The sequence below is a fragment of the Strix uralensis genome, chromosome 21, assembly GCF_047716275.1.
Source record: "Strix uralensis isolate ZFMK-TIS-50842 chromosome 21, bStrUra1, whole genome shotgun sequence".
NCBI lineage: Eukaryota > Metazoa > Chordata > Aves > Strigiformes > Strigidae > Strix > Strix uralensis.
The window spans coordinates 7,224,633-7,248,310 of NC_133992.1; the positions used below are offsets into that span (position 1 = coordinate 7,224,633).

Sequence of the window (23,678 nt, forward strand, 5' to 3'; positions counted from 1 at the left end):
CTTTACAGAAAATAAATTTTTGCCTTCTTTAGTGTTCACTTGTGCATGGAAACAGCTTCAGAGAAGTATTTGTTCAGGCTTCTTAGAGTTAAAATATCTGCCCTGAACACTATTTTCAGGAGGAAAGGCTTTGGAATAACCGTCTCTGGAAAACCAGATCATGACCTCAGATATAAGAGGACGATACTGTGATGCAGTTCTCAGTCAACACACTCTCTCCTTTAACTGGGCAAGGATGACTGAGGAGGAGCTCACGTTTCCAGCACCACATGTGAAACCACAATCCAGATCTTCTACAGACTGCCAGATTACTCAGTTGTAAGAGATGTCCAAGCTAGGTACTTGTAATGCAACAAAAAATCCCCTCCTGCCTTGAAAGGAAGAAAGAATGAGGTCACCTCTCAGCATCATGAAAAAGCAGAAAAGGGTATATACATTTGAGGCATTTGTGGGGAGAAGAAAAGCAATTTGCTTTCAAATGTGTACTTCTGCACACATTTGCAAAAGATACACAGATTTTGAATGCTCCCCCCACCCCCAAACACACATCTGTATGTAACATCTTTCTGTCCCCAAATAAACGTGCCCAGTGTATATAGATATTGCCTCCTTCTCCAAAGTCTGTTTTTGTTAAGGCAGCTCTTCCCTGAACTCATACGGCAGCAACAAACCCAAAAGGTCACATATACCAATGCATGTCTCATCAAGAAAGAGTTGTGGTGAATGGAGTTAAATCCGGTTGGTGGCTGGTCACAAGTGGTGTCCCCCAAGGCTCAGTTTTGGGGCCACTTCTCTTTAATATCTTTATTGATGATCTAGATGAGGGGATCGAATGCACCATCAGTAAGTTTGCAGACGACACCAAGTTGGATGGGAGCGTTGATCTGCTCGAGGGTAGGGAGGCTCTGTAGAGGGATTTGGACAGGCTGGAGCGATGGGCTAAGGCCAACTGTATGAGTTTTAATAAGGTCAAATGCTGAGTGCTGCACTTGGGCCACAACAACCCCCAGCAGCACTACAGGCTTGGGGAGGAGTGGCTGGAGAGCTGCCAGTCAGAGAGGGACCTGGGGGTGTTGATTGACAGCTGGCTGAACATGAGCCAGCAGTGTGCCCAGGTGGCCAAGAAGGCCAATGGCATCCTGGCTTGTATCAGAAATAGTGTGGCCAGCAGGGACAGGGAAGTGATCTTGCCCCTGTACTTGGCACTGGTGAGGCCACACCTCGATTACTGTGTTCAGTTTTGGGCCCCTCACTACAAAAAGGACATTGAATTACTCGAGCGTGTCCAGAGAAGGGCAACAAAGCTGATGCAGGGTCTGGAGCACAGGTCTGATGGGGAGCGGCTGAGGGAACTGGGGGGGTTTAGTGTGGAGAAGAGGAGGCTGAGGGGAGACCTCATGGTCCTCTACAACTCCCTGAAAGGAGGGTGCAGAGAGGGGGGAGGAGTCTCTTTAACCAAGTAACAAGCAATAGGACAAGAGGTAATGGGCTCAAATTGCGCCATGGAAGGTTTAGGCTGGATATTAGGAAGCATTTCTTTACAGAACGGGTTGTTGGGCGTTGGAATGGGCTGCCCAGGGAGGTGGTGGAGTCCCCATCCCTGGAGGTGTTTAAGAGTAAAGTTGACTTGGCGCTTAGGGATATGCTGTAGTTGGGAACTGTCAGTGTTAGCTTAATGGTTGGACTGGATGATCTTCAAGGTCTTTTCCAACCTAGACAGTTCTGTGATTCTGTGAAAAGCACTCCCCAAAATGAACAACAGTCCAGTATCTGCAGCACCATTAACCTTACAGTGAGGATAGGGGTAAACTTCAGGTTTCCACTGCCATGGCAATCAGATTTAAACACAATCACACCAGAGGAGCATTTTCTATAACTAACTCTGAAAGAAAACTTTAGGTAAAGTATCCCTCTGATATACTGAGCTAGTTAAAAGCACACTAGCTGCAGGTAGGGTTTATTATGTGTGACCTCTTCTCTCACAGAACCTACACAGAATTGCCATTAAACAGAATCAAAACCAATCTTTTTTCCTTCCTTTACACAGCCTTGCTAATTGATGGGGGAGAATGCAGGGCAGCAGCTAACTGCAGGGCAGTAACAACTTTCAAAAGTGTTGACTTTTAAAAATCGGTAGAACTGTGGCTGTCTTCAGCACTTAAAAAAAATAATCATGCCTCAACAGCACTTACCTTATGTGAAAAACAACACTGAACTCAATAGCCATATGAAATGGCAACATGCACTATGGCTTCTGTCTCTTCTACAAGGTGACAGGAAAAAACCAAACATTATTCTCTCAAGACTATTTTAACCACATTTCCTGCAGCTTTTCTACCTAACCACTGAGTTGCAAAACCCAGACTTTCAAACAGCATCAGAAGTTAGTTCCACACATTTAAATGATTCCACCAGGACTCCAGAGATGGCAGGTGCAAGCTAAGTACCAGGTGCCAGGATGGGACATAGATGCTCTAAAATCTTTCATGACTGAAGTACTTATGGAAGTATTTCTTTCCCCTTTAAAATAAGAAATTAGAAGAAAGCTAACCCTGCAACCCTTTTACTCTGAAGTAACTGGCGTTAGGGAGATCTATTTAGTCTGAACCTACTCATCACCTGCTTGAAAGATCCTGCAGCTTAGCAATACGATGCAAGTTAAGTAATCACTGCCTATCAGAGTGAGACAAAAGAACGACAGACGAGGAAAGTTCTCCATAGCCCTTGCAAGCATGCAGTCCTAGGCAAAGCTTTATATACTGATCTGAAATCAATCCTAGCGCTTTATGCCTTTGACCAGCAGTCAGAAAAGGAAAATTTAACAGCAGAAGGGGATACAGACATCTTTATGATGGACACTGTTGATCCTGAAGGTGTGAGAAAACATTAGCAAGCTGCTATGCATTACATGCTGCCTCCCAGAGAAGTCAAAATATAAAACCTTGTATTGTGTTACTTGCACATACCTTCTTCCCCCAAAATCAGGTTTGATATGAAAGGCAACTGGTGATTAAGTGTAGGAGAAATTTTGAAAAATCAAGTATGCTTTCTGCCATTTTGGTCTCCAATACAGGAAAGAATGAAGGATATTTTGCTGAGAACAATTTTCTAAGACACATTCCAGAAACAGCAAGAGGGTCAATAGACACACTGTCTTCTGGGTTTACACAGACAAAAAATGCAGCTCCTCAAGGCTGTTATGGTGGGAGTGATATGAATAACTGAAAAGGGCAGAAAAAAGCTTTGGCTGCTATTCAGCTGATCCACACTAAGTGGAACAGTTCAACTTCTCAGCAGTCGCTCTTGTCCAGAATGGCAGAGTTTCCAGTCAAAACTTTGGTGTAGTTTTCTTTCTTCTTTCTTTTCTCCCATTCCCCCTCCCTCGCCTTTTTTTTTAAAACCCAGACAGCATGTGAGATGCATCACTGCCAGGCCACTGCCTGCCAAAATAGATCCGTCTTTGGTAAATCCAAGATCAGACTAAAATGCAAACACACACACACAAAAAAAAAAATCACCCCTGCCCCTCTTGAACTACCCAATCCCTTCAAAATAACTTAATGATAAAGGCAGACTCAGAAACACTTCACCAATTTCAAGAATGCTTTCAATTGCTCACAGATTTTTCAGGCTCTGGTCCTTCCACCACCTCAGTAGCAGCTCTGGGACGAGCGGGCACCATCACGAACAGCAGCGGGCGCCTCTTGGTAGCAGCAACACTGGCAGCGTTTGCAGAATCATTAATAACAGTGGGAATTCTGCCATGGACTTCAAAAGCAGGGCCAGGATTTCAGGCTTTGATTTACATAGCCTTCAAATCAAGCTCCATTGTTTACTATTTTACAATAACCAGTTTGGTCTCTGAACAGGCAAGAAGAAAAAGGTTTTGAAATTTGCTTTCCTGAAAGCAGGAAGGTAGAGTGGGGGTTGAAAAATAACAAACAGGAAAAAACCAGAAAAATCTGTCTTTTTAACATTAGAAGAGGTGGAGAAAAATCTGAGAATCTGTGGATCCCTTAAATTCTTTGGCTGAATGTAATACACAAATGAGCAAGCCGCTGACAGGGGATGGAAAAATCTTCATCACCACATCTCAGGAATTGTTATCTAGTTACATTCCACATAATTCTGCCAGACTATAGAAATGCTCACTAACAAGAGATACACTGTGGCAACAAAACACCACTGAAGCTCTAACCAGAAAGATGGACCAAATTAATGGAGCTGGGACAGTAGCACAGTAAGCATGTGGCACAAGGTTCTTGAATTGCTCTGGTCACATCTGCACTACTAAAAACGGTAAAATAAAAGTATCATATTGCAACAAGGACTCACTTAACTGCGTCTCATACGACCAGTCCTTCAGGATGACTAAAGGCACAGTTGCTTGCTGATTAATGGAGTCCAACAGCTAGAGGTTACCTGAAATTTTTCTGAAGTGAAGGAGTCCAAGACTTTGGTTGCCTGGCTTTAGACTTCAGTTCAGCTGCAGACTCCCTTGCACAAACTTGAGTGCTGTATTTCCTCATTATGAAAGAAGTGTATCGCTTTTTCTTTTCTATCACTTTCAATTAATCCCCTCAATTTGGTCTAAAAAGTGTTGAGAGCAGTCTAAGCGTTGTGTAAGAGAAGGACCATTACATAAGATTTAAGAACAGCAGCATGCACCGCTGACATGCACCAGAGAAGAACCTCTCTGTGCACGGCCCCAAGGCCCTCGTGAAATAACTGTGCCTTGAATCCAAAAGTTTGCCTCCTTGCACTGCCATTCTCATGTCATGAATGCTAAACATCCAAACTCTCTGGGTGACCACACTGCAAATCCCTGCCAACACCCAATAGCTTGCCACACAGCTTAGAAACACAGTTCCACAAGGATACCTAACAAAAGTTTATTACAAAAGAATGAGGTGTTCACGGCGGGTGGAAGATTATGTGGACTTGAGGGAGGGGGTAACAGGAAGAGATTTATTCGGAGCACTGCCAACAATGTTTAAATGATTTCTGGAGATCTGTTTAGTTGTACTAAACACAAGCAATTAAATTCTGCAGTGTATAAATGTAAGTATTGAATATAAATAATGGAAATTATTTCAGGACTGTGTAACACATTGCTTAGTTCATACTTCGAATACTAGGAATGGTCCTAGTCATCTCCCTCCAAGAAAGTTACCAGTATGAACCTGCCAGCCTTAAACCCCAACTTTATGGGTATAATACATTCACTTAAACTGAAAAACTTGGAAACAATAAGCTAAATTCTGAGGTCTCTGCTTCACTTTCCCTTAGTTCTTAAAGACGTAATGATATCTCTTCCAATATTTTCATGGGATGACTATAAACAAGCTTTCCAACTGTACAGCATAAACTAATTGCACTAGCTAAAAATGCTGGTTATATTACACTTCTGATTCAAACTGCAGTTGATCTTTAATTCAGAAGTTGCTCTTAAGCCTCCCCTTCACACCCCCTTTCCCTCCCCAACTCCTTTAGCATTATTTAGCAATCTACCTCCCAACAGAGTTGTATTGTTACAAAACTCCAATTGCTATGTAGAGCATTACTGCAGAGGAGTACTGCTAAGAGGAAATGTGAGTTCAGATGGATTTCCTTATCTCCACTAAAACTGACTGGTGCTTCTGTTCATTGATCTCTTAATACCTAACACAGCATATGCATGGGATGCACATGGATAATTATAAAGTTTTCCAGCCACTCCTGCTGCAGTCATTAACTCCTTATTAACTAGAAATCAAAACTCCTAAATTAGCCATGATTCCAAAAGGGAAACAGCTGCTGTATAGTGTCACAGACAGCAGGTTGTAAACAAGGCTTACTCTTCCAGAAATGCAAATGACACTCCTGAGGGACTTCCTATGTTCACACACTACATCATCCATTAGGAAGGAAGCAATTCAAGGAGACTGGGGTCTGCATAACACAGAGAAATAACATTAGTGTGAATCTAACAGCCTTAAGTCACATTACCAAGAGAAGACTGCACTTGAATTGATAGCAAATTTGACCCATGCCACAGAAGGGTTCAGCCAGATCCAACCGCAGAGCAAGAGAAAAGCAGCTGCCTAATCAAAGTATGTAACACTCACCACCATGCAGAGAACATGGGAAAATCTTGTGGAACATCTAACTCTCAAATAAGAAATGCACAGGCCAGGCCCTCTTGCACTATGTTCAGGACTGAGCCTTACGCACCTTGCCTGCATGTTTCACTGAGATGCTGCTGCTGCACCTTTATAAATTCACAGCAGAGCACAGGAAAAGCCAAGCCTCCGGATTTATTCACTGCAGTAAGTATTTGTCATGTTAATGACAGAAACGCTGCAGAGCCTGTCCACCTTCTAACATTACCTTTTCACGGCACTACATTTTCCAAAATGCTGGGAAGTTCATTATGGCAATAGGTGCCTCGAGGTGGGCAGAAGGAGGGGACACAACACGCCCCACTGTCACTGGGCAGATGACTCAGCATCTGCTGAAAAATTAGTCCTATTAAGTAGTTATGATCTGCAGAAGACAGATACCCACAATCTCAGGTTATGCTGCAGTTTACCGCTGACAGTTTTAATCAACTAAAACCTGGGTGATGCACATTGCAACAACAGAGCACTGAGCTGGAGATGTTCCTCTGCGGTCTCTCTGTGAGGTTTCAGCGACGCACGCTGCATCCGCCTCTGCTGTGACTTGACTGCTGTGACAAAGCACGTTGCAAACAGTGCATGCAGGATAGTGCTGAAACACAGATTTCTCCAGAGCCCAGGTAAAAATACCTTAGTGCACCCTTCATTGTGAGGATGTGTACATTCTTAAAGAAAATATTTTCATCCCACAGCACAGCAGCCTACAGGCTGGAAAAGCAGTTTACCCCTTGACAGCATAACTGCATTTGCACAGGCAGGAAGATCAGCTTATTCCAATTCCTAAGTAGCAATATTTCCACATCTATGTTCAGTAAGATTTTGGCAGTGCTTCAGCTCATGACTATCCAAGGTAATGTAAGTGGACGTGTATTCTATGGGTAGGGTGGGAGATAAAGACTCTGCACTGAAATGGATGGTGAGCACCCCGGGAACGTGGCATAAGAAAAGAGAAGAGAAAATGAAACCAAGTGTGAAATATCAATATCTCTCTGTAGTTATATTTATAGACTAGAAAATTAATGTCATGGTGATACTGTATTATGAGGTTTTATGCCTTTATGCAAATCTTCAGCTATTCTGGGACTCCAAAAATCTTGGCTAGAGCAGATATAACCTGATCTGAAAGTCACAGAGCACTGGGGAAAGCTCCTACAGATTTCAATAAAGTTGAGATTATTTCTAATTCCCTCAGTTTCTCACTTCACTTCAAAAGCAAAACAAAAACGGACAAAAAAAGGCCAGCACATCTAAAACTCATAAGTATCTCAGAGTCACCACAGGAATAGAACCATCAACTTTTTCATTTCTTTTGGTTTTAGATATGACATATGATTGAACAGGGAAGAGATGAAGGAATGGAATGATAATTCTGTAATAATAATAATTTTGGAGTCATTTTCATTTCAAACTGACAGCTGACTTGAACAAGCTTAAGCAGCTGTAAGCTGAAAGAAAATTCAGTAGGAAAACCCCTCTGCCCCAGAAAATATGTCCAACTGTCACAGGATACAAATAAAAACTTAATACAAGTTCATCCTTTCTGGGTGCGGGTTGAAGACTTATTAAAAATGAGTCAGTCAAAAATACACAGCAGCAAAATACCAGCCCATGTTTTTAGCAGTGTCAAGAGGCTTCTTAACTTACGGGAGTTAAGGTCAAATTTGCACTTTATGTTTTTCTAAATCTACTACTACCAAACTACTTTCTAAATCCACAATACATTTACATTTATCTCAAAACGACTCCAGGTAGAACTCTCCTACCATAACAGGAACAAAGATCAGAACAAGGTGATGAGACCTGACTTCAGGACAGCAGTTCTGGTAAGTGACACACAGCTCATTTTTTGCTACTCAAAGCTGAAGTTGTTTTCTGGCAAAAAACAACTAGGACACCAACACATGACTGCGTTACCCTTCAGCAAAGGGACAGATCCTGCCTGACACCAAGTACCTCAAACCACTGTTCTCCCCTGCAACTGCTGTGCAAACCAAGAAACAAAACGTTTACCCCTTCCCATGGTTGGCTTCAGCTACTTCCTCTTTCAAGAGATTCTGAGAAGTCTACTTTGAAAATAAACCTTTAGAAAACCTAGCTGATTTTTATTTTTATTGCAAGAAGTCTGCAAAGGCATCACTGGGTACTACCACATTATCCCATAAAGATGTCAGCTTTTTAGTGATTGCAGCTCTAAAGAGAAGGAACAAACAATAGAGCGCTTCCTTATATGTCCACCAGCTCTGTGCTGCTGGCAGAGACCATTTCCCCAAATGGTCAAAAAATTGAAGCAGCTCCACTGTGGTTTTTGAAGGAGAACTGCTTTTAAGCAGACATCCCCCTGTGATCTAAATGAAACTAAAGCTTACAGCAATACCTACAAGGCTTCCCGGTGTTGCCGACAGCATATTGCACCATTTACTTAGTTTATAAGGATATTTTCCCAGTACATCTTTCTGCAACACAGTAAGGTTCCTACCCTGACTTTGCTAAACTGTACCGACAAAACCTTTGTGCCAAACTGCACTTTGTGTTGACACTTAAATTATCTCTGTGCAAATGTCAGCTGCTGATAATTTAGAGGCTCAGTGCAAACACAGGAAGGGAGCTCAGGGGCCCTAATCCACTCTCCTTTGATTCCTGCATAAGGTCTGTGACCATTGTAGAAACTGAACACAGCCTTTTGCTCCATGTTCATACCACCAAAAAAGGAGCGGGGAGGAATCAAAGCTAAACACCCTGGTTTCTCCTAGATCAACGACCAGACTGGCCAGCTGCAAAGATGATCAAGCCCATACTGGCCACAGAAGTGGCACAGAAGGCACATGCCTTCTGCATATCAAACCTGAGCTGGTCCTACAAAAGGGAGTTTGGACCCAGGTGCAAGATACCCACACTGCACACCCAGCCCTGCCTCTAAGCACCACCTGAGGCCCTTCATGAAACAGTCCTGGAGAAATAAGAAGTCACTCTTAATTTTCTTCCGGGCCAGTATTCCGGTTACTTAATCCTAGCAAACTAACATGAAGAGTTATCCCTTAGGCAAGGCCATGTTAAGTACTAGTAGCTGGCAGCTCCATGACAGGATTTCCTGCTGCAGTTATCAAAGGCCATGATGACTGAAAGACCGAGAGATCTGAGCATTTCAGAGCCTCAAACAGTTTAGCATTAGGTGCATTAGCAAATTGCAGCTATACATTTTTTCAATTGCATGTGTCATTGTGATCACTGCAGAATTTTAATCCCATTACTCTATAATGCATGATGCAAAAAATAGCTCTAGTAGCTGCTCATAATTGCAGGTACAAGCTAAAGTAGCCAAGGTGTCAATCTCAAGCCGAAGAAATGAGGGCAACCGACCCCTCGTTCCTTGTTCCTCCACCTTGTTCCTCCTCCAAAGTGAGCAGCATTGGCTCTGAACACAGCCAAATTGTCTGCTTTCCTGGCCAGACAGATTTTTGGGAGCTTTTGGGAGTAGAAGTGCAGCACCCAATCCATAAAGGGCAAGAGAAAAATCAAGAACTGTTGTAATAGGAGAAGGAGGTAAAAGTCCTCATATTGCTTCATTTGAAGCTGAGCAGTTTCTGCATCTCCCTGGAGCGAGTCAGCAAGAGCTGCCCTCACCAGCAGTGCTTGGTTAAACAATATCCTATTTTGCACTTGGGAGTTATGTAAGAGCGGTCCCAGTCACACGGGCAGAGGGAAGCAAAGAAAGGGCATTATTCAGAGCCCTACATGGATGAACCCAGTTTAACACATGCACTTGGAAAACACTGTTCTCTCTGTTCAGTAATATTATTTCACATTCCACTCGTTTTGATAACCTTTTCCTTCTCCATCTACCCCACTGACTGACTGGAAAGTTGACTAGTGCCTTCTCCTGACATTAGCCAACGCACATAACTGCAACAGATTTATTTTTTTTCTTTCAAGATGCTACTGAGCCTCATTTTGCAATAAATAATGTACAAATCCATCCAATAAAAAGTTAGAGAAATTTAGAAAGGAAGCCCCTCTGCTTCACTGTGCAGGGAAAGAGCACCAGGGTGGGGGCTGCTTCCCAGAGTTTACCTAACACTATCAGACTGATATAGCACCAATACGCAGCCTTTCACTCTAACCAGAAAAGGTCAGATGTAGAAGTAAGGTGTTTCAGCCCTCTATTTCAAATAGTAAGTCTTGTCTCTGTATGCCTTTGACATGGCCTCAGCTTTGGAAAAAAAAAAAAAAAAATCTAGGGCAAGTGCTAATTTTATCTATGAAAAAATGTATTCTAAAATCACTTTATACATTTAAAGCAGAGATGATCGTCCTCTGTCAAAAAAACCCACATGTGGAGCTACATCGTTAACAATCCTGTACATGCATTCATCTGTAAAGTGCCCTGACAAATCCAGAAGGTAACAAAGGATCAGATCTGCACGGTGAATTTACAACTAATAGCCAAGCAAATTACAAGACCAAAGAGGTATTTTCTCCTTTGATATGCAATAGCACTTTAGGGAAGTTTTCTGAGCTTCTTTTTCCATTTACTGTCCTCATTTCTAATAGTGTCCCCGATACCATCTGCTACGCAACCTCCATGATTCTCAGCATACTAGAAGTATCTTAAGATCCCACAGATGTAAAGAAAAATTTGTATTTGAGAGCTTCCCAGGATTGAATTAACTGAGAACAGAAAGCAGCAGACCTCTTGAGGAGAAAAACCTATGTTTTACAAGGATCATCTTGGACTGGAAAAGATTCCTTACCTATAATTCAGTTTCCTTTCCTGTCCCTGCAACAAAACGTTTGGTATATTTGAAGTTCAGGGAAGACAAAACTGGCCTTACACACTGTAACATGATGGTTCTGATCTACATTACCACATCTTCTGAGCAGGTTGGTAACACCAAAAAGAGAAGCGATTTAAACACACTTTCTCCTTCTCCATTGCTTCCTTAAATTATAGGTACACCACTGGCCTTGGACATTTAAACTTTAAGCATCCTTCTGCATGCCTGATTTGGAATCAAACTAAAGAGAAGAGATATTTCAAGATGGATATGCTGAAAGAGAAATCAATGTTTAAAACCAAGCATCAGATCAAAAGCTTCACTGAATGGGGATCAATGTATAAAAACCACAAGTGACTCTGCAACCAGACAGCAACTGAGAAATAAAAATAAAAGCTATGTGCCATCTGTGACAAGCATGATTCCGGGATTCTGCATAACATGAAAAGCTGTCCTGCTGTAAACCTAGGACCACAAACAACAATTCTGGTAATACTTCATTGTGACCAATGACATCGGGACATCTTCAAAGTCTTGCTCAAAAGGCAGGAAGTTTAGTTCTACCTGGATCACCAAGTGACCAACGTGTGGTAACTACAAGCACCCCTCAGGGAGCCCTCACAAGCTTGACTGCCACAGAATCTGGGGTGTTAACACTGATTTTGCATAAACTCCTTTAGAGCCATGACAGCTATGTTAAACTCAGATATCATCTTACTGAAGAAAACTGACTGTATTTGTTTAGAATTTTTATGTAAATGTAAGTCTCTGCAGAGATGTCTCTATTTTTAATTAACCTACAGACTGTCTTAAGTGAGGCATTAAGCCTCAGAGGGTTTATCCTAAACTAAACCTATCACACCCATGTTTACAAACAATCTCTCCATCCTCTGGCTCACCTTTTCAACATCTGCTTTTGTAACATTGATGTCAGCATCCATTTTCTCGAAATACTGCTGTGCTCGGTCAGCTTCTTTGCAATCACGTTCAAACCGCCTTTTACTCTGAAAAGAAAAAACAGAAGCCTTCATTATGGGAAAGCAACATGATATAAAAATCTACCTAAAATTAATACCTGCCCCTAAACTGATCTGCTGTAACAACTGTCAGATTTTAGGACTCGCTTGTTTACATTAGAATGCATTTCCAATCTAAAGAACTTTTTTTAAGTTACCAGAAACACATTTTTTGTTCTGTTCTTCAGGCTGCTTGCTTCTCCCAACATCACCAGTATTTCAATGTCTTTTCCCTGTTAGCATCTTTTCTGCTCTCGTAGGCCAAATCACTCCCTTCCAACACTTAAACCTTTCATCTTTATAATGCACAAGGGAGTTTGCAAGTAGGACTTTTGGTTACTGATGCCCTCTTTATCCTCTCCTGTACTTACAGTCTCGCTTTTCATTCACCACATGAATGACAATTCCAATTTATTTACTTTTGAGAAACAGCACCTTACTCAAGAGATGGTCCCATTCAATTTATTCATGCAGTATGAAGCTATTCAGCTTACAGTGGAATATCTGAATAGGACCCTTAGGGACTCTATTTCCAGCAACACTTAGCACACTTTTCAAGTCATATCAAATGATATGCTACTCACGATAGACACAGATCCCACAGAAAGCCAAGTGTACTATTAAAAACAGACTTTTTCATGTCTACCAGTGTAAGATATCTAAGACAGCAGAGTTAAAAATCCAATTTCTACAGCTTTTATCCATACATCCTCTTTTTTCCAAATATAATGTTTGGAACCATCTCTATGAAAACACTATAAAAATTACTTAAATGTCACATCTGAGGCAGTTTCCACTTACTGCTTCAAGTTGTTTCCAGCAAGTTTCAATATGTTGTTGTGCCTTTCTGCCATCATGGAAGTGCTGTTTAGAAAAAGAAAAGAGAAAAAGACAACATTTTGAACAACAAAAGAACCAGCAGCCAATTATGCTCAAGGAGTTCCAGGAAAAAAACCCAGAAATCATTCTGACAGCTGTGTTCTGCAACACTGGTAAATTGAGCAGGTGTATGATGACTATCTAATGTCTCAGCAGGCTGCAGATGTATATTTGCATCAATTATGGTGGTTAGTTAGACTAAGGCTAATTAATCCCTTTAGCAATTCTACCTTGTATTGTTCACTGTATCTCATAATTATTGGTTTCCCATACCACGAGATCTGAAGCACTTTTATTTGAGGAGTATTTCTTTGGTTACTGACTGAACACTAGCTCTAAATTAAAATTTCTCTCTACATGGAATTTACCAAGATGCCCTTGATTGGCACATTCTAACAACTGATGTTTGTCCTGATTTTCATTCAGACTCAACATAAAACCCTCTTCTTCCTAGTTACTGGTTGCGTGTGCAAGGCCAGCTGTTCATCTCCCTTGAGAGGTATTCAAGTCTTTGGGTCCCTCCAGGAACCCTCCTCTCCCACACACTGGGGGTGTGCGTGCGTGTGTGCACACACTAAGGTGTTACATATGTTTTAAATATGAGATGTCAGCTACATACTAAATAAGGCACTCCTAACATGACTTTTGGAGCAAGACTCTTAACTGCAGTTGGTTTAAATCACAGTTCTTAGCCCTTACACAATGCTCTTCACCAGAGATTCTAGTATGCTTTAGATATTACCCTTCTATCTTCCATAGTCCTCACTGTTCCTCAGGAAAAGCAGTTTGTTCGAGATCGCTGCATAAGGCAGTGACCCAGCTCTAAATAGGAATATTAACGCAGCCCCCAACTGACCACTAGAACACGTTACTCCCCTTACAAACCACCTTGTAAAGCAAATAATACAGCAAACTACAAATACAAAGAGAGATGCCTTTCTGCTGTATTATTTACTGGCAATTCAGATGTTTTTACTCAAATACAGGTATGGTTTCATGCAGTAAACTTGAAAAATACAGGTCTGATATTGCCAGATAATCCCACTGCAACTCACTAGAACTCATGCATTCTCAGGCCTGCACATAATCAGACATTAGATATATCTTAAGCAACAGGATACCAACAATCTGTTAGGGTGGAAAAGCTCCAATTTCAGAACAGTAGCTTGCTACAAAGTGTCAAAGTTAGAAAAATGTGCCTGCAAGCACTTTGTAATTGGCAGCTACTTGGTTTCCTGCATCTTCCACTAAAGCAACTGGTATTTTCCTCTTGTCAGAGTGGCAGGTTTCTGGAGCAAACATGCCAGTGACATTTCCTCACTGCCTTTCTGGCTCCACCAGACACACCAGTAAAGACCCCCAAAACAGCAATTCTCCATCACACGCGTCCAAAAGACCTACTGCCGTAAAAATCATTGGGGCACTCCATAGCTTTAACTTTCTGTATAGTGTTGATCTCTGCACAAAAATTCTCAAAGCAGAGAAGAGAGAGGCAATGTCAGTAATGCTTTTAATGCTGGGCATGTGCCATGCTCAGCTCTGGCTCTGCTCCTGCCTGCCGAGGAGGGGAGGGTGCAGCAGCTGGGCCGAGGAAGGGAGCACAGCTGACAGCCTGGCACTGCTGCCCGGGGAAGGGACACCCTTTGCCATCAACCCTGATGGTACTTGGGCAGTTCAGAGCCCTGCCTACCATGCTAGGCTTCTCCAAAAACTCAGTCACCACATTATGACATTAAAAAAAAACCCCAGACATAACTGTAAAACTGCTGGGGCGGTAGGGAAAGGCTCCAAGGCGATTTCGGTTCCTTCTGTAGATCCCCATATCCTTTCAACTCTGCATGTGACAGATACTGCATCTTCCTTGCCAGGGGGCTTTGAAACACTCCTCATTTCAGGCTTGCTTTTCTAATCAGAGTTTAGGAAAACAGTTCCAAGAAGCATCAAAAACACTCCCAAGGAACAACTGTAATTTAACACTACATTTTTCAACATTTTGCTAATGAGCATGGAATTTGTGAAAAATCTTTTAACAGTGAAGCTGCAAGTAAAATTACTTGGCTGTCTCCATACTGCATTCCCTGCCTCCAGCAGCCTTTGCTTGTGTGCTCCCCCCTTCACTGGCTCCGACTTTGCTGGAGTGTAAGAAGGGACTTGATTTGGGAACAGCTGGCCTGCATGAAACCCAATACTGTCAATGACCCATAAACCTTAGGAAAACAACATGCCAGGTTAATTTAACAGAACACAATTGTCTATAGGGGCTGAAGGATGAACTGGGAATCAAAAGCATATCAGATACCAGGGCTACCCTGAGCTTGTGTTTATAAACCACTTCGTAGTTAATCAATAATGGAATTTTAATTTTGCACAAGCCATCCCTGTTATTTCCAAATTTGCCTTCTCTGGGAAATAAACTCTACAAGCTGCTGGAAGTAGAGAAGCAGTAAGCCTGAGCAGCATGGCTGCATCTTGTTCAGATTTTCATGCATTTTGTGCAGTGGATGTTTTTTTTTTTTTTTTTCTGAGAAGCTCTTTTATAGAAATGGAGTACTGAGATGTAAAATGGGCATTGCTGAGGATTATCAAATAGTGAAACCGAGGAACCAACATCAAGTGACAGTCTGCATCCCATTTTTCGAGATTTCAGTGCAACGTTGCCTTTTTTAATTCAACCATTTTCTAAATATATTTACAAGCCCCAATTCTTGTTGTATTATCCCATCTATATCCTTTGTTATTGGAGATAAAGCTACACGTAACAACAGATGTAATATGCATTGAGAGCCTCCTGCTTTTGCAAATATTTTGCTCTCAGAGGATTATTTCTGCCTTTGAAAAATTCCTTTTTACATAAAGCAACTAAGTGGGACCTTCCAACTATCTATATTGCTTCACTGCCTCCATTTTATGGGTGAGAAAATCAAGACTATATGGTTAAGTGATCTGCTCAAAGTCATATAGGAAGCCTCCAGTTTCCTCAAACCCTGTACTATCTTCGGCTTCTGCAAACTCATTTCCTTTACTTTAGTCTTCTTAAACAGCAAGTGTATTCTAGCTTTGAAAAAAAAATAGCAAAAATAACTTTAAAATCAACTCTTCCTTGATAAGGTTTCAAAATACAATTCTAATTTAAAGAAAAAAATTTTTAATCAAATGAAATAATTGGTTATCCTACACCTGATGATTCAGCAAAAGGGAACGTGACAAATTATTTAGCAAATCATACAGAAAACTACCATTATTAGTCACACACACTTCAGCAGCACACAGTGATAAATTTAGAGTAGTTGATGCAATATAGAATGTTATTTTTTTTCCCCCAAAACCAAATGCCCAGACTCATGCACCCCACTCAGGCTTTCTCTTTAAAAAAAAAAAAAAACTCAGATTACAAGCAAGATACTGAATTAATGAATCACACTTCAAAGCGTGCCACTAAGACATTTGCAGCAGTGGTGTTGGTTGTTCACATGCCATTATTTCCTCCAGACTTGTCGGCCATATCCACAGCATTCAAAGCATACATTAAAAACACAGTAAAGTTTTTATTTTATTAGTATTTGTTATTCAACCTCCTTAAATCACCTTTTAATCTATACTTTGCAGTCTTAAGCTAGCAATCACCATGTCAACTTTAATGTTTCCTGAAAAATATTTTATCCAAACATTAGACCTACTATATAGCTTAAAACATCGCAGCATTACCCAAACTCAAACCATACTGGCTACATCACCACAACTGTCCTTTTTTGCTGTGTGCTAAAGCACAATGCAGTTCAATGTTACAGGGAGCTCTGAACAATCCATAACTGGCCATGTTTTGACGGGACATCTCCATCTATTCTTGCTCACAGGATAAGACCCAATAATCTAGGTTTTAGGTGATCTCGTGACTGTTGTTAAGACTTGAGATGTTTTCAGCACAGTATTAAATTGCTTATATGAAGACTGGATTAGATCAACTTTCAAAAAGGCATTCATTATATTGTAAAAACTCCCAGCTCAAGGAATACTCAGCTACAGTAAAGGAAGAAGAGTTTTAGGAAGAGCAGGAAATCCACATAAAGACACACTGTTTGCATGAGTTTTTTCCTTTTGAAATCAAGTCATACCAATCGGTGTGCTCTCCTCATTGCCATGCTGACAGTGCTTGTAACAGCTGGGGAGAAATCCTGGCTGCTGCGCAATCAAAGACAAAACTCTCATTGACTTTTGTTCAGCTCAGATTTCACCCATGTTGATCACAACACTGGGAGCAGCGAGCAAGCTACCTACAATACAGAGCCTGTTACTGCCAACACTAGTACAATAAGTAGCAGTGGGATATTTTTGCAAAACTTTCTTGGTATGCAAGAGAGTTTACATAGCCACACAGCTCACAGAGCAGACAAAAGCTTGTTGGAAGATGCTTCTATCTTCCTTCTGACCTTTTGAGAGGACTAGAAGAAAAGCAATATGTAGTTAAAAGCATCTTGTGAAGGACAATACAGCCCAATAATTTTGCTGAGAAATTCCTGGGTAGTTTTAAATAAAAGAATTGCCTGAAACACGTAGGCTACCAGTATTACAACTGGTCTGCTTATGCTGTATAGAAAACTGACCATGTAAAACATTTTAAGAAAGGCTGTAACAAGACAGTCTTGTTTTACTTAAGGAAGTAAGCAGTAATTGATTGCTTGGTTAAACTTAAGATTGCACATGTACAGTCTGTTTATATTGGAAATAGAAAAATAATCTTAATTTATATGCACAGCATATGGTTCCTCTGACAATATCCTATTTACAAATTTTCAAAAAAGAGATATATGACAAGGCTGCTTCATTTTCTTTTCTGTTTTCAAACTAGATAATGTAACATGCTGAGAAAACAGTTACCTTTGACTTCTGTAACTGGCATTCTCGGCTCATAGTGATAGTCAATATAAACACAGTCCCATTAATGTAGTACTTCCTCCTCCAATTCAAACTCTTATCTCCATTTTTGTTACAAGTGATTCCTAAAATAATGGCCAGTGATTAAAGTATACCAAAGACGGAAATTAGGGAACATTATTTTTTCCTCACTTTTCTCAGCTCAATTTGCAAAGAGCCTTGTCAAATGTTTCTCTTTTCCCGGCTGCAAAGACAGGAAACAGTCTCAGAAGAAATCTTTGTTTCCAAGAATAGCAACATGCTCTTGAGGTCTTATCACTCTTATTTGTAATAAGAGTAGCATAAGACAGTCCTGTGAACGTTGACATGAAACACGGGACTATCTCCACACACGTTCATCAGTGCTACTTCTTAATATTGTGGTATAACCCTGTTCTCCTTCGCAACTACCCACGTGAACGTTATTCTTAACATGTACCTATCAAGAAGGTCAAACCTGGAACCGGTTATACAAATTATCTGTTCAAGGTTGATGTTAATTCAACTTGAACTGTCTTCTCCTAAGTGGTGCATTCCAAAGGAGTTCCAGTTACAGACCTCTAAGACTAAAGTTTCTCAGGCTTCAGACAAAGACCAGATCAGCTGCACAGGATAACCAGAACTAGCTGCTCATGCCTACTGGGAGATGTGATAACAGAATGATGGTGATCAGCATAAACCTAAAAGACCCTGTGGCAGTAATATTCATGGTAACTTGCTGTTTCCTGTTACATATAACAGATTAAGTCCTTATACTGGGAATCGTAACTCGAACAGAGCAACTTCTCAAGCACAGAGACAACCATGCATTGTGCTCCTCTCCCAGCCGAGCAGCACTGCACTCCCACAGCTTAGCAGGGCAACTCCATGGAAGCAAAGCCACAGGGATCCTCGAGAGCACTCTGCCACACTGGCCAACTCTTCGAGCGGTCTTGCTGAACCATCTGGCTTCACGGCAGCAGACCAGAAGGCCCTGGATTCAGTGAGCACAAAAACACAGGTATGACAGGCTGTTTGGAGATCATGTACCCCACTCTCAAATCCATCCTTGGGGGTTAATCATGTCCTTAAAAGCTCAGCTGTGCCGAAGTGCTCTATGAGAGCAAACCAACGGGCTTTTCAAAGGCAGATCCAACATTACTACTGAAAAGTAAGGTATGAAAAAGAGATGTTTGTGTTTTTAAACCCTTCAACGAGAACAAAGGAACATGCTTCCACATCTAGTTCCCAGTCTTGTCACAATGCTTCTCTTTCACTGATCCACAACCAAGAGATGCCATGTCAACTGAAAATCTTCTCCCTCCATAGAAATGGTCTGTGACAGCCCCGTACAACTGTTGCAGTGATAAGAAAACTAGAAAATGTACAAGTTAATCCCTCAACAGGCAAAGAAATACTACTACTATCTTTAAATAGCTGCAACCTTCTAGCTGTTTCTATATAGCCTTCACGTATGCTTATACCCACACAAGCATTAAGACCTATATCAGATTTATAAAATATTGAATGTTAACTAAAATGCGAGCTAAATATGCCCACATGTATCATGTACCTTGGATAAACAGCACTGGCACACAGTTAAGTTATGTTCTACTAGTATGGATTCATCGTTCTTTCGTTTTAGGCTGATCTCTGTGGCTGTCTGGATAGAGCACAAAGGGCTCAAATACATACATGGCCAACGCTCAACCTCCCTCACCCTCAGGCGTTTCACAGTCATGCACTGAGCAGGAAATGTTACTGTCGATAGAAAACATCTCTCCTCTTGTTCCTCCAACTGGCTGTTGCTCTGCAGTGCAATATTCAGGCTAATTCACTGAAAATGTAACTACAGTTGTTTGTAACCATATTTTGTTTCCCAATCAGAATCCCTCCTGTAGTAAACAGAGGCTGATTTATTTATTTGAACTATTATTTCATAGTTCAATGTACCCATTCAAAACTGGGAAGAGCAGGATATTAAGTCCACTGGTCTCAACTTTAACCATGCTAAAATCAAAGTTCACATTATACCTTTCAGCTAGATGGGATATTATTATTAGTTTCACACACAAAAATGTTTTTGGAAACTTTCATAATAAGCACTTGTTTTTTTCCATCCCAGAACAGTCCTTTGCAGCACGATTAGATGATACATACAAATATTTAACAGTTTCATTACATTTGTGCCATAGTTTGGGGAAAACCAACAAACACTCATTGAGAAAATACAGAATATATTATAATCTTTCCTAAATAATTTTCCGTGTTCTTTCAGTTCTTATAGCTACTATTTAACACTCTACTGGTACAATTTAACTTAATGAAATACAGCTGCAACATCTTGTAAGAAAGAGAGGATGAATAGGTAGAGTTGGATTGTTGTGCAGTATATTGAGTACAACAAAACCTCCCATAAATGCACAGTTTTATTTCTGTTCATAAATATCTCCTGCAAAGCTTCTACATTGCAACATAACTATTTGTTAATGTTTAATTTTTATACCCTTAGATTAAAACTAAATACTTCTAACCCATTCATGGGACATTAAGTGGGAATTGGGTTGGTCACAAAACAAGAGCTGGGGAAAGCTCAGTTTGAATCTCATCAGCCTGAAGTTTGGCAAATCACTTCCTTTCACCATCTCTCTTTTCCTCTTCCTACTACCCGTTTTGCCATTAGTTTGTCATTTCTGGAAGGCAGCAGTCTCGATGTACCTCTGCAGCACAAAGCACAGCTGTGCTCCCAACACATCGAGACCTTGAGGCACATCCAAAACGCAACACGGAAAAATCCATTGTGCACTTGACAGGGTCGTATTCTGCCATCCTGCCTCATGCCTGCACAGTGCATTACGCCGTGAGAAATTCTGTGGAAAACCACAGGACTATTTGCAGAACAGAGCACTATTCAGAATGAACGAACGTGGCAGAATTCCTCCAATTATTTACTTTTCATCAACACCTGAGAGTCTACAAGAAACAGAAAGTCCTCTGACATGTACACCCCCCGTATGAATACACACAGGGAGAGCGCACATGCTCCACCATAAAGAACCAGACCGTTTTTGCCCTCACAGTACCCATAAGGATGCATTCATTCCCCGTTCCCCTTCTATCCTGACACAAAATGGAACGTATTGACATCAGGTAAATTCTCTCCCAACCACAGAATCCCAGTGCTGCACCAGTTCAGCCTGCAGCAAAGCTCTTGGCTTGTACTTGACTTTCACGCTTGATTGTACGGAGCCAGCCTACCCCCAAGGGGAGGTGGAGGTAGAGGTGAAAGCAGCAGTAGTAATAAGAGGGATAGTTCATGACTCCCAAATACATTTTTAGCAGAGCTGACACGAGCAACAGCTACACAGAGCAGCTGCTGCCAGAGGAGACCATCAGTCAGACCTTGTTTGGGACCACAGATCTAAATCAGAATTGTCCCAGGAATTAATTCCTGAATTTCTATCCAGACAAACTACAGTATTGAGGGTTTTCCTCAGCCACAGTTGAGAGAATACCTAAAGCAAGCTATCTCCTGTGAAGCTTTAAGAAATAAAGGAAATTCTCAATGCTTGGGCCATACTGGCTCCTCGTTTGTTCAGAAGTCCTCTTAGGTGTCATCCAAAAAGAGGGTGATTTTTCTTTTTTTTTTTTTTCTTTTTTTTTTTTTTTTAACAGAACAAAGCATACTGAGCAACTTGGCAGGTACAGCAATGTGGAGAAGCAAATTCCCTCACCTAAGCAATCAAAGTGCTGATGATCTTTCTCTCATATGGAGAATAACGGGTCTGCTTAGGAGTTACTATCACAACAGCAACAGGCGCAATGGGTGAAAGTAGAACAACTCTTAAGTACACTTCCAACCTGGAAATGTATTACCTGACCGTGCCCATGAAGTCAAGTCCAAACACTCCTCTTGACATTACTGGGATCATCTCCTGTTCATTAAGACTCAATTTTGTAATACTGCAGGGCCCCACCTCAAACTTGGTACCTTCCATAGCCACCCCAAAGTAAGGTTTTGGTGAAATTGGGGTGGCACAAAGAATGACCACAGAAGGAAGTTCTTTCCCTGAACTGCTCTGAGAGGCAATCCCCAACTCATTTGTGGTTGTGGTGATGAAGATCTTTGTACAGTGAAGGGGAATTCAGTTGCATGCATCTGGCCTCAATGACCTCACAAGGAAGGTGGATGGGGCATGGCTTTCACATGTAGAACAGAACTGAAATTTCAGCTTTGAAGCAGCTAGCAAGATCCTGGCTGAAGATGAGAATCACTCATGCAAGATCATGGACACACTAAGATCAAGAGACTACAAGAAGAAGTTGAAGTGAGGAACTGTCCCATAAAGAGTTTCACTTCACTAGACAGCTGGGAAGAACTGAAACAGCACAAGGAGTTCTCACCTCTCTCAACACACACACCGTGTGAAGAGTAGGCAGGGTGTAGGCCTAACTTCAGTGACTGTTAGGGCAAAACTTGGTAGACTTGGTAGTATTAGGTTAATGGTTGGACTCGATCTTTAAGGGTTTTCTCCAACCTCAATATTTCTATGAAGTTGTAGCATAACAGCTGATGACATATCAAGCAGCGAGCATGAGAACTATGCCAGCAAAATTTCTGGAAATACCAAGCCATTCATCAATTTGTATCATAAAAGGTTTTGCCAAAGCATAAGCCCTCTGTGATATTTACACACAACCACCTTCCCCTCCTGCAGATCCCAGCATGATTGATGCATTTATGTTTTACAGTAGGAACAGAGAGAGGCTATGTATGAAAAATGCCTGAAGGCGGAAGCAGTCTCCTTTTCAACACCATTTGCTCGTAAATGAGAAATCTGCAGGAATCAGACAAGGATTCATAATTCATGTAGCTTATATTCATGTTACAAGAACAAAACAACCAACCATGACTGACAACTGTTTTCTGTTAAAGGCTAAGAATTATCAGCAACAGCAGGTAAATATACTGTTTTGGTTGGGGTTTTTTTTGCTGTTCCCATGCTGTTATCACTTGACCAATATTAAAATAATTTTCTTGTCATTCACCCATTACTTATGAGCCATACTTACTACAGTAGTCTACAAACAAAACAAAAAAGCAATAGTTACTGCTGACATTCTTCACAAGATAGATAGCAAGTCCTCTTTCATCATACTTAAAATGTCTAACAGATATTCCAGTCACCTTTTATGCCCATATAATTGAAAAACTAGATAAAAACATTACAAGTGACAGAAAAATGCCATACTAGAATTATGCCTTTTTTTTTTTTTTGGCTTTACTTATTGTATAGAGCCCATGCTGAATAAAAGGTCATAGAAGTGGCTGAGTGGCTGTTCTCATCACTGGTGTATGCAAAACATCCTTCCATGCTGCTGCCAATATGTTATATCCCTGAAAGATTACACACCATTCTGCAAATTAAAGGTATGTTTATATATTCTATTCCTCTGTTGACAGACTTACCATCCTAATACTATACTTAGAAAAATATGGTAATTTCCAGAACTCTGGTCCTGCATAGAACTTCAACACATCCTTAATGTTAGTGGGACTATTTATAAGTGTGTACATTTTGCTAGGCTGGGCAAGAGTACTTTTGCATTTTCCATAATGGACCAACAATTTGCAAATGAAATATAGTGCCCTGATACCCCCTTGTCTTGTTGCACTTTTCTTAGTCATTTTATACCTGTGTTATGGGTATTTGTAACAATAATGCTTAGAATCACTATTTTATGTCCACTCATCCCAGGCAAGGGGTCAAGGAAAGGGGAAAAAAAAAAAAAGAAAAAAAAAATCACATCTCAACTATATGCCTTTCAGAGCTGGTGACATGCAAATTAATCAGCCTCAAACATTGACTGTGGCAGCCACACAGGTTCCTAAAATACTAGTTAAAACAGGGTACTAACATAAAGCTCCTAATTCTACCAGTCTTGAAGGATAACAGATTGAA

The 23,678-nt window shown here is 41.0% G+C and overlaps 1 protein-coding gene across 38 annotated transcripts in view; it reads right to left on the bottom strand.

Annotated features, from left to right (window-relative positions):
• Nucleotides 1-23,678, bottom strand: part of FNBP1 (formin binding protein 1) — a 107,351-nt gene that overhangs the window by 38,618 nt on the left and 45,055 nt on the right. For all 38 annotated transcript variants that reach the window (XM_074890809.1, XM_074890832.1, XM_074890842.1 and 35 more), the window contains exons 5-6: nt 12,748-12,810; nt 11,830-11,934 (exon numbers count right to left, since the gene is read on the bottom strand). In XM_074890809.1, the coding sequence (XP_074746910.1) occupies nt 11,830-11,934; nt 12,748-12,810 (168 nt within the window). The remainder of the gene's footprint in view (nt 1-11,829; nt 11,935-12,747; nt 12,811-23,678) is intronic.